The 12,225-nt window shown below is 41.4% G+C and overlaps 1 protein-coding gene across 2 annotated transcripts in view; it reads right to left on the reverse strand.

Annotated features, from left to right (window-relative positions):
- Nucleotides 1-627: 627 nt before the first annotated feature.
- Nucleotides 628-12,225, reverse strand: part of FNDC1 (fibronectin type III domain containing 1) — a 102,508-nt gene continuing 90,910 nt past the window's right edge. For both annotated transcript variants that reach the window (XM_025384333.1, XM_025384332.1), the window contains 5 exons: nucleotides 11,163-11,242; nucleotides 7,413-7,442; nucleotides 6,159-6,320; nucleotides 4,507-4,629; nucleotides 628-1,403 (listed from right to left, as the gene is read on the reverse strand). In XM_025384333.1, coding sequence (XP_025240118.1) covers nucleotides 1,288-1,403; nucleotides 4,507-4,629; nucleotides 6,159-6,320; nucleotides 7,413-7,442; nucleotides 11,163-11,242 — 511 coding nt within the window. In that variant the 3' untranslated portion in view covers nucleotides 628-1,287. The remainder of the gene's footprint in view (nucleotides 1,404-4,506; nucleotides 4,630-6,158; nucleotides 6,321-7,412; nucleotides 7,443-11,162; nucleotides 11,243-12,225) is intronic.

A 12,225-nucleotide genomic window follows, 5' to 3' on the forward strand; every position in this document is an offset into this window, starting at 1 on the left:
AATATAAAATTAGCTGGGTATGGTGGCGCATGCCTGTACTCCGGAGGCTGAGGCAGGAGAATCACTTGAACCCAGGAGGCAGAGTTTGCGGTGAGCCAAGATCGCGCCACTGCACTCCCGCCTGGACAACAAGAGTGAAACTCTGTCTCAAAATAATAGTAATAATAATAATCATCATCAGAATGAAATGTCTTTAAATAAATCTTATTGTGCTACAGTCAAGAGAGGCAAGATGCTTCTATTTCAATGAGCAGATGTTGAGCTAAGAAGGAAAGACAAAGGGAATTCTTAAAAACAAGACTTTTAAATCATTTAGGACCTAAAATCTTTACCCATCTGGAACATATTGGATATGCCTCCATGGTGGCAACAAATATATTTTCCCCAAGGCTGTGGAAAGATCGTCGCTTTATGTGGAAAGCACTTGGTGTGCAGTGGTCAATGGTGTGACCAGTTCTAGTACTGATACTGTATCTCATCCTCCTCATCATTTCAGAGCCCCGCAGCACCCACAAAAAGAATGCACACCTTCCGCTGTTTCTAGAGTATGCATAGTACATATCCCTGGATGCTTCTAAAAGATGTTAATATACAACACTTTTGCCCAAAAAGTCCCACACACATTTATCTGGTGAACAAGTACAAATTTAGCAATTTTAATCAATATTCTTGCAGACAAGAGTGGATATGTATATGCATATATACATATATATATCAAAATTGAGAATTTACAAATAAGATTTGATACATTTAGTCTAGCAGTGGGTGAGTCCATAGAGTAAATCTCAAGTAGGATATAGTTATTTTCTTTGGCAGTGTTTTTAGTAATTCGGTTCTACTGCATACAAAGGGACCTGAAGCTTAAATTCAGCTAGTTTTGGAGAAATCCAAAATGAGAAAAACTGAAAGCATGTAGCATTCCATGAAGCAAGAACAGCATGCATACGCTGTTCCTGGAAATACTGAAGTATCCGAATTTCATGCCTAAAAAGTCTGGAAATCATACTGAATCAGCTGCTGGTTTCTGATATCTCTGTGATGTGCTATTACAAACAAAAAAAAGTGGAGAAGCAAAGTTAACAGCAAAACTGAATCCTGTTCATTGTCCAGGCCAAGAAGTGGGACTGAGTTCCAGACTGAGATGACCAGAATGGCCAGTGTCCATCTGTGGCCTTCCTGGCACCTGGGGCAGCAGGACTGAGCACGCTGGCTGTCTGCTCACAGCCCCTAGTGCGACTTAGTTGGTGAGGCTGGGCAGGGCAAGCTTGCAGCATGATGGTCCTGTGATTACCACTTTCCAGGGATGGAGACCCCACACTCGTACCAACCCACATAGTAGTAGGGGGTTCCAAAGCCAATGTTCCCAAAGCTGACGGGCTCCTGACGATACTGGCGATAGTAGCCTGGAAGGGCAACAGGAGAGGGGAAAAGAATCAGAGGCCCCTAAACCAACAGGTAAAACCCATCCTTACAGCATCCTTCAGACAGAAGACCTCTGGTAAGTTGTTCTTGTGACAAAATGCTACTTTCAAATAAACTGAACCATTTTTGTGTGGAGTTGTCATAGCGCTGGGGAAGGGCCAGGACCTCAGGCCCAGCCCCAACCCCAGCCTGGGGTGGGGTCTTCCCCACCTGTCTCTTATGCCTTTTGGGAAGGCCCAGCTGTAACTCGAGGGCCATGATGGAGCTGGGGACCAGCTCAGGCCTCCTCCATAGGAGCCCAGTGACTAAGTGTAAAGTATTTCTTTATCCCAAGCAGATCTGTAGAGATCGTCCTGTTCCCACACATGTGTGACACAGCTAGGATGGCGTCATTTCTGTCTCCCCACAGAAGAGGATAATTTTAGCCAGTTGCTAGTCAGCACTCACTACCGGGCAGGCCCTGACCTGGATGGACAACATTGAGCCAGATGCCTGCCCCGTCCTCACAGAGCTCAGGGCCCCCAACTTACCTCTTTCCTCCAAGGCTTAATTCCTGGACTCTGGGGTAGACTTTTAGACCTTTCAAGGAAATCTCTGAAAGAAATCCTGTAGCATTTCTGACCATTTCTCCCTTGAAGCAGGAAGATGCTCCAACCTTCTCAAAATGTTTCTGGAAACTCAGTAACTGCTCTCACGCTCTTGGCCCTGTTTACTTTCGCCAAATAACTGCCTGCCCTTCCACCAGTGAGTGTGCTGAGTAACCAGCAGCTCTGTTCAGGGCCAGTCCTATGACCACAGTCACAGGGACACCATGAAATATGGATAATGCAGGCACTAGTAACTCTGGGGGACTGTGAGACCCAGAAAAAATGAAGAAAGGTGATATATTCTATAGATTTGTTGTAATAGTTAATTTTATGTGTTGACTGGACTAGGTTACATATCTGATCCAACATTAAATGTTTTTGTAAACTATTTCTTAGATGAGATTAACATTTATTATTTCATTTATTTTTCTTTATTTTGGAGACAGGGTCTTGCTCTGTTGCCCAGGCTGTTGTCCTCTTGCAGTCTGGCCACAAAACCAAGGCAGGCTTGTAGGACAGACCAAATGACTCTTTGACCCAAAGGCAGCCTAGACCTCTAGATCACTAGGTCACCTCTAGGTCACTGCAGCCTAGACCTCTCCAGCTCAAGCAGTCCTCCCATCTCAGCCTCCTGGGTAGCTGGGACTACAGGCATGCACCACCACATCTGGATAATTTTTTTATTTTTTGTAGAGATGGGGTCTCACTATGTTGCCTAGGCTGGTCTCAAACTCCTGGGCTCAAGCAATCCTCCCACCTCAGCCTCCCAAGGTGCTGGGATTACAGGTGTGAGTCACAGTGCCTGGCCAAGATTAACATTTAAATCACCAGACTGAGTAAAGCAGGCGACCCTCCATAATGTGGGTGGGCTTTGTCCAATCAGTCAAAGGCCTGAATAGAAAAAGACTGAGGTTCCCCTAACCAGAGGTAATCCTGCCTGCAAGCGGCCTTTGGATTTGAACTGCAACATCAGCTCTTCCCTGGATCTCCAACCTGACAACCTACCCTGCAGATTTTGCACTTGCCAGTTTCTGCAATTGTGTGAGATGGTTCTTTAAAATAAATCTATAGATAGATAGATAGATAGATAGATAGATAGATAGATAGATAGATGTGAATGGATAGATAATGGATAGATAGATAGATAGATAGATAGACAGACAGATGGACAGATGGATGGACAAATGGGTGGAGACCTAGATAGATAGATAGATAGATAGATAGATAGATAGATAGATAGATAGATGGATAGATAGATATGAATTGATAGATAATAGATAGATAGATAGATAGATAGATAGATAGATAGATAGATAGATAGACAGATGGATGGATAGACAAATGGGTGGATACCTAGATAAATAAATCGATAAATAGATAGATAGATATATAGATAGATAGACAGACAGACAGATAGATAGATAGATAGATAGATAGATAGATAGATAGACAGACAGACAGATAGATGTAGATGGATGGATAGATAAATGGATAGATGGATAGATAGATGGATAGATACATGCTGGATAGGGAGATAGACAAACAGATGAACAGATGGATGATAGATGGATAGACAGGCAGTTCTAAATATAAGGATAGATAGTATGGATAGATAGATGAATAGATGAATGGATAGATATATACATAAGTAGATGGGTAGATAAATAATAGATAAATGGATGGATGGATGGATAGATGATAGATAGATAATAGATGGATGCATAGATGGATAGATGGATGGATGGATAGATGGGTAGATGGATAGAGAGATGGATGGATACATACATACATATGTAGATGGATAGATAGGTAGATATAGATAGATGACACAGAGAGAGATGGAGAGATGGATGGATGGATAGATAGATAAATAGATATATAGATAGATCCTATTGATTGTTTCTTTGGATGACAGAACCTTGACTAATATGCTTATTTTTTCTGTATTTTACTGTATTTTAATTTTTTGAAAATGGGTAATTCATGTAGCTACCTACAGTGTTTTTTCCAATCTAAAAATTTAGCAAATCAGAACATCTCATGTCTTGAAAATGCCTGATTACTCAGAGCTGAGTGCATAATGAAAAGGCTAGACTGTATTCAGTTGTTCTGTTTATTCATTTGGAGGCCAAGAGAGTTAATAACATTACATTGTTAACTTTTGAGATTAGTGTATTTGTCTTCACCTTATAATGCCACAATCAAATAGCTTATACATTACCTCCTGAAACATATCACAGTGGGTCTGCATGTGTGTTTATCTTTGCCTTCTCTGTACCTTTGTTCACGCCATTCCCCCGTCCTTGAGGCTCACCCCTCACCCATACATAATGGAAGTATTTTGTTGATTCTTTATTTTTATTTTTATGACCTTAAGTGCTCCCAACATCCATCTTCAAATGACAAGGCAAAGGCAGACCTACTGTGGATTTTCCCCCTCTATTAATCCTTCTCTCCCACCTCCCAGGGTAATATATCAGGCATTTGTTTGTATTACCTTGAATGGTAGGGAGGGCTTCTACATAGGACTGAGGCCCTGTTCTTCCATCAAGGTGTGAATCCACAAATTGGCAATGGTCTTCACCTCTTCCCCAGCTGTCTCCAATGCTGTAGAATGTATCTGCATGAAGGAATTGATTGAGTCAGTGACTAGGTACAGAATGTCACAACTGGTTTAAGAGTTTGCACAAGCTTTGGAGACCGTTTGAATTGAGCATATTATTTAAACTGTATGTGCTATACTTTTCAAGCCTGAAAATGGTGATAATGGCACCAATCTCATAAAGGTTGTAAGAATTCAGCAAGATCAAAGTATGCTAAATCCTTCATGAATGTCCAGTAAGTGGGAACTACAGCATTAACACTACAGGCAGTTTCGAGTAGACCTTTCCATTCCTTAGTTCTAAAAACAAGGAATGACGAAAACTATGGTAGTTGGAGAATACATCATGAAATTATTATGAAAGGCAGGAAGGTCTATACAAATAGAAAAATCTGTTTTCATGGGTAACTAGGAGGGGGCGGGCCTGTGGTATGAGACGCTGTCCATGGTCCTGAGCCTTGGCTGCACAGTAGGACAAACTTGTTTCTCCCAATCCTGGGATATGACACATGGTTATGCAGCCTCTCCTAGGAATTCTGAAGCAGGGGAGGAAAAGGACAGTGTTGGAAGAGAAAGAAAAGAGCAGAGAGAGAGAGACAGACTGTGCTTGTTGGGAGAAGCATATACACAGAAATTGCTAGGGTTGGGGTCGAAGGGGGGCACTTTGTTTTGACAGTTTGTAAATGATAACTGCTGACAAGAAAAAAAACACTCAAAATATATTTTTGACCAATGACAAAATGTAGACCAGCTGAGGTAAAGTTTTAACAATGTATACACTGAAAAATTTTAAGTTGTGCAAGTTTTAAAATAAAAAACAAGTTTGCTGTGTAGGTGGGTGAGTGAAAAGCCAGCTGAATAGAAATCGCATTTGGAAGTGTTAGTAGCTCAAGGCACTCGGGTTATTCTTTGTTTTAATCCCCTACCATGATAAAAACAATGTGATTTTTATTAGGACACAGAACAGATATTATTGCCGATATATGTTCCACCATGTACATTTTTTTCTCTGTAAAGTTGTGGCTGTGGCAGGGGCTGGAGAGGAAACTTTGCCTCAATTATTCCAGTTCGGGCTCATACTCATTATTATTCTATTAGTGGCAAAAAAAAAAAAAAAAACCCCTAGATTTCTAACAGAATTTTGGAATCTCATAGCCAGTCATTCCTAAGACATAGTGAATTTTTCATTTGTTCATTTTTATTTCTTTTTAGTAGAGAGGGGTTTCACCATGTTGGCCAAGCTGGTCTTGAATTCCTGATCTCAAGTAATCCACCCACCTCAGCCTCCCAAAGTGCTGGGATTACAGGTGTGAGCCACTGTGCCCAGCCAACATGTTAAATCTTTTAAAATATTTTGGGGTTGCCAGTGTAAAAACTAGTATCCTCAAAGTAGAATCTGTGAAACTGGTTTGCATTAGAGGCAGAGTGAGCCCTAATTGTAGTTCCAGCTCTCATAAACATTCCGATGCACCTGTGATGCCAAGTTAGTACTTGATAAAATCAAAACATTACATACCTTCCACAGCCAACCACGCACAAAGACTTACCTTTCAGGTTGTCACTGAGGAAGATTTTATACCTCAGTGAATTACAAAGAACAACTCCCACGAACTTTCGATACCACGTCCGCTTCACATATTGCCGTCCATGGCAGTCCGTGTAGCCGGGATCGTGTTTGAAAGCGAATGGGATCCAGATAGGCTCACCGCCTTGACAACACAAAACACACCTGCTAAGGGTAAGCACTCCACGGTGTGTCTGCTCTCACAGAGTGCCGGGAAACTGGACTTCCTTCCTGGGCCTTCCCTTCCTTGAGGGCTTTGTTTTTTGTTTGTTTGTTTGGTTTTGGTTTTGGTTTTTTGTTGTTGTTGTTTTTGTTGTTTGTTTTTGATGGAGTCTCACTCTGTCACTCATACTGGAGTGCAGTGGCATGATCTCAGCTCACTGCAACCTCCGCCTCCCGGGTTTAAGGGATTATTCTGCCTCAGCCTCCTGAGTAGCTGGGATTACAGGTGCACGCCACCACGCCCTGCTAATTTTTGTATTTTTAGTTTCATCATATTGGTCAGGCTGGTCTCGAACTCCTGATCTCACGATCCGCCCACCTTGGCCTCCCAAAGTGCTGGGATTACAGGCGTGAGCCACCATGCCTGGCCTTGCAGGACTTTTTTTGAGCAAAATTTTCCCACCTTCCTTCTCTTTCTCTGTCTTTTTCAGTCTTAAAGTACATTTGGGGCATTATTTTCACCTGAATGTATTTAAAGTATTCACATTTCAATAAGGGATTCTCAGAGTTAAGAAGTCTTTAAACGGCAAGGAAAATAAGCTGTAATGGCAGATTGGGTCTTTGGGGGCATGCCATCCTGTCCCCAGGTCCCTCTGCATAGACTCCACTTCTTGCCACTCAGAAGACCTGTTTTGCACTTAAGCAACAAAGCTTTCTCAATTTCCTTGAAAAACAAAGTAAAACTTGTTGTTTTACTTGTTGCACTTTGCTACCTTTTCAGTGATTTAAAATATTCAAATGAGTCATGAAAACAAAGCATCTGTTTCATCGGACTGGCTACTCCGTGATGTTTTTTCATGCGTGTTGATTGCTGTGGCTCTATTTTAAAATTCCCAGGTCATTCTTTCCCATAGAGTAAAGAAGATCAGGACGAAGAGTGCAAGGAAAGCATAGAAGTTGACAGAAAATTGTGAAAATGGTCCAGGCTTTCTAATTGTGCGTAACCACAACAATCTCATATTCAATATTCAACTTGATTACCAGAATGTCCAGATTATCAAGAAGACAGACTTACCTGGAGGCCTCACAACAAGCAGAGGATTATCTGTAGAACGAAAAAGAAATAATGGACTTGGTGCCATATCTCGCAATCATGTAGTTTTTTAAATGGTTAGTGTAACTGAAAGAGCTAACCAAATTAGAATAAAGAAAAAGATAAGATTTGATAGATGCCAACATTTTCCTTGGTTTTATTTTCTAAACATTTCCTTTGTAGAAATACTGTTTTCTAGTTAGAGCATGTTGCTATTTACCTAGAAGCTGTGGATCCCTGAAAATAATAAGGTTTTGATATTATGTATTACAAAATAATTCAGTACTTATTTTTAAAAATTGTCTACCTTTAGAAAATAGTGTGGTGGTTTCTTAAAAAGGTGAGCATACACCTACTATACAATCCATCCATTCCACTCAGTCATTTATCCAAGAGAAATGGAAACATATGTCCATCCAAACACTTCCACATAAATGTTTATAGCAACTTTGTTTGTAATCGTCAAAAAGTAGAAACAACACAAGTGTTTATCAACAGGTGATCTGACTAGGTAAACAAACTGTAGCACAGCCATACAAGGAAATAGTGCTCACTAGTAAAAGAGAGTGAACTACTGATACACACAATGGTTTGGATGAATCTCAAAATGATGATGCTAGGTGAAAGAAGCCAGTCAAAGGAGTTCATACTGTATGAGTCTACGGATACCCAAATCTAGAAAGTGCAAACTAATCTATAGTGACAGGAAGCAGATGAATGGTTGCCTATAAACTGGAGAGAGAAGGGGCCTGGGAAAGCTGCATTGCACAGTAGCAGGAGGAAACTGTCGGGGAGATGGATATGCTATCTTGACAGTGACAATGGCTTCATGGGTATAAGCACAACTCAAAATATACTAAGATGTACACTTCAAGTATGTTCAGGTTACTGTATGGCATTTACACCTCAACAAACGTAAAACCTGTCTCTACCTTAGCCCAAGTAACACCATTTAAGAAAAATATGACACTAGCTTTTTAAGGAATTCTGCTTCAGAAAAAGTGGTTTTTTTGGTGTTTTTTTGTGTTTTTTTGTGTTTTTTTTTTGTTTTTTGTTTTTTTTGAGATGGAGTTTCGCTCTTGTTGCCCAGGGTAGAGTGCAATGGCATGATCTCGGCTCACCACAACCTCCACCTCCTGAGTTCAAGCGACTCTCCTGCCTCAGCCTCCTGAGTAGCTGGGATTACAGGCATGCACCATCACGACTGGCTAATTTTTTTTTTTTTTTTTTTTTTTTTTTAGATGGAGTCTCGTTCTGTCGCCCAGGCTGGAGTGCAGTGGTGCAATCTTGGCTCACTGCAAGCTAAGTCTCCCGGCTTCACGCCATTCTCCTGCCTCAGCTTCCCGAGTAGCTGGGACTACAGGCACCTGCCACTATGCCTGGCTAATTTTTTGTATTTTTGTAGAGACGGGGTTTCACTGTGTTAACCAGGATGATCTCGATCTCCTGAACTCGTGATCTGCCCGCCTCAATCTCCCAAAGTTTTGGGATTACAGGCATGAGTCACCATGCCTGGCCAAAAAAGTTTATTTTTATAAAATGTCATGAACAGGTATATCTGGACGATTCTTTTTTTTTTTATTTTTGAAAAATTATCATACAGTAAATTGTTCTTTCACAGTATATATCCTATAAATGTTCATGCCTGCATAGGTTCATGGAATCCTACCAAAATCGGCATGCAAAAGATTTACATCACCCCCAAATCTCCCTAGCCTGCACTTTGTACAGACCATTTGTTCTGATGCCCTCTGCTAGCCACAAAATAGAGGGACACACCATAGCCATAAGTGTCCAATGCTTGCTTTGCTCCCCTGCTCTGAAAGTTCAACAGTCTGCCAAAAACATCCCAAATACCCCAGGGCAGGTGGAGGGAAACAAACAAAATGACACCAGCACAGAAAACAAGACCTGACCTCATGGCACAGCCTGTGTCACACACTACGTTTACTTTCTGTATTAATTTTCAGATTGTTATGTTTGGCAAACGCCATAATTCACTGACTTTATAATTTTCCTGTTGTTCCTGTTGCTCACCTAACCATTTTCAGCAGAGTAGCACAAAATGAAGGAGAAACTTGAATAAACTGATGGAATAAAGGAAGATGACCAGAGCAAGTAACTGTCCAATTTTCATGTGTGTGCGGCTCCTCTGGGAGCTCATTGAAAGCGTTTCCTAGAGAGATTCTTATTCAGATGGTAGGGTGGGGCCTTGAATTTTCCTCACCCACCCCTCGGAGGCCATAAAGAATGAATGAGGAGTTTTTCTTGGAGGAGAAGGTAGAAGACAGCTGTTTTATCAAAACTTCAGATTGCAGCTCCAGAAGTTACGTGTGTATCACTTTTACTCTCAGAAAGATTTCAGGTCGGAGTTTCTTGACAGCTTTTTGGATTTGAAATTTTTTAAACATTTTTTTCATGTTGATTCTGACAGTTGCCAAGGTCCACCTTGTTTTTAGAAAATGCAGTCATAATCACAGACACATCCCTTACTTTAGCAAATTAACCACAGATAGTGGTTTTCTCTTGCTCTTTCCTAATGACGAACAGACACATATTTCTTAAATAAAGAGATGAAGACATGTTTGAGGTCCTTTGCCTACATTTCTGGTATAAAGCATATTCTTACAAAAGATTTTATGTTTTCATTTATTTTGACTCAGTAGATTTTTAAATCATGACACTTAAAAATATCTTCCAATGACCCATTTTCTGGGATCAGGCTGCATGTAGAAGGTCATCTAGCCAAATGGAAGCTGGGTGTAGGGCTGGCTCAGCTGGGCTGCTCTGAACTCAGCCTGGCTTCCTGCATGGAAAAGTCTCTAGGCCAAGAACTATCACAGTAGCTGGCTCTGCATGTGCTACCTTAGACCACAGGCCATAGGAATTGTGTTTTCAGAGGCAAGCTCTCACTCTGTCACCCAGGCTGGAGGGCAGTGGCGTGATCATGGCTCACTACAGCTCAACCTCCTGGGCTCAAACCATCCTCCCTCTGCAGCCTCCTGAGTAGCTGGGACTACAGGCATGCATCACCATGCCTGGCTAATTTTAAACTTTTTTTGTAGAGACAGGACCTCCCTGTGTTGCTCAAGCTGGTCTTGAACTCCTGGTCTCAAGAGATCCTCCCACCTTGGCTTTCCAAAATGTTGGGATCACAGGCATGAGCCACCACCCCTGACCAGGAACATTTTCTTGCAGGGACTGAGAGCTTTGCCCACCAGCACCCCAAAAATGCAAGGGCATGCTCTGAATGATACTGCTTGTAAGACTGAATGATATTGTAATTAACCTCTCAATATTAATTAAAGATATCTCTGCCTTCTACTAAAGGGGGCATCCAATGTCTTGGCTCATTGGAGAGGCAACTGCCTGTCAGTCACATGACATGTGTGTTCTTCAGGTGCTTGCAATAATTTTTTTTAAACTCTGCAACTAAATTCTGTACAGATAGAGTCAACTTTATCTTTGCCATGTTGTTGAAATCTAGATTTTTTTCCTTTCATTGGAATTTGACCTTTCTGTTCCTCAGAGAGCCCATGAAAACTACTTTTAATTTTATTATCCAAGTTTTAACCTAGCATAAAGCAAATAATGTTTACTTTAGAAACAGATATCCAACATGAGCTCATTAAATAGAAAAGTAAGTGTTTATTCTATTGTAGCCATCATTCTAGATTATTTATTTCATTTTTTAGAAAAGTAAAACAAATCAGAATGTGAAGTCATTCATACCTGATTCGGTGACAAATGAGACCGAAGGGCTGATAGGTCCATAGCCATGAGGATTTTGTGCTTGCACTTTAAAATAATACCTGAAGTTGGAAGAAAATATATTTTGAAAGAAACGTGTATTTGACTTCTGTGTAATGAAACAGACTTCCGAACTGCTGAACACCTAAACTGTGATAGGCTTTGAGTTCTAATTTTCACAAATGCACATAGCACTAGTGATTCTTCATGTTTTTTCTGAACTTTCTTAGTTTTGAATAAATTAAATAATACAATTAACATAGCAGAGACACATGGCTAACGGCAATAGAAAGGACATATTAGAACACAGGTTGCTTGGTGAGCATGTGTTCCTTCGTGCTAATGGCAACAGAATAGGGACATATTACAACAACGGTTGCTTGGTGACCACGCGTTCCTTCGCATCAGGACTGTCCCTGCTCTGCGCAGGCTCTCCTGAGCTCATCCCTGGGGAGACGCTCCTCTAGCCCTGCTCTCGCTCAGGTTTAAGACTCTGGTCTCCGCTTCAGTTCCACAGCCCGGTAGAGAGAGGGTGGTGGAGCAAAACACTACAAAGCAGAATTCAAATTATAACCTAATTATATCCCTGGAGTCCATGTAGAAGAGCAGGACGTTTGCTCCAGCAACCACACAACTTAAGGTTGACAGGGAGAGGATGAACCGGGCTGGAGGCTGCCTCTTCAGTGAAGCTAATACAGCAATGGTATCTTGGGTGCACTGAGAAATGCTGTGGTTGGCTCTGGAGCTGGGAAGGGACCACCTTAAAAGTCACTGAGTTATGAGCTTCTGCGTCTCAAGGAAAGAGAAACAAGTCCAAGAAGGGAAAGGGGGAAAGATCCAGAGAGAGAGGCTAAAGTTTCTGTAGGGCTAAACTTTGTCTTGGAAGAGCGAATGTGCTGGAAAGCACGCCACCTGAGTCCACTAGCTAATCTGGAGGGAGACTGAGTCTCGAAGCATCTTATTGGCATTCTTGCAAGCAAAAGAAAAAGAATGGTGTTTAGAGAAGTAATAAAGACCAACACCACACTTGTGTCCCACTATATCT

Source organism: Theropithecus gelada, chromosome 4 (genome assembly GCF_003255815.1).
Source record: "Theropithecus gelada isolate Dixy chromosome 4, Tgel_1.0, whole genome shotgun sequence".
NCBI lineage: Eukaryota > Metazoa > Chordata > Mammalia > Primates > Cercopithecidae > Theropithecus > Theropithecus gelada.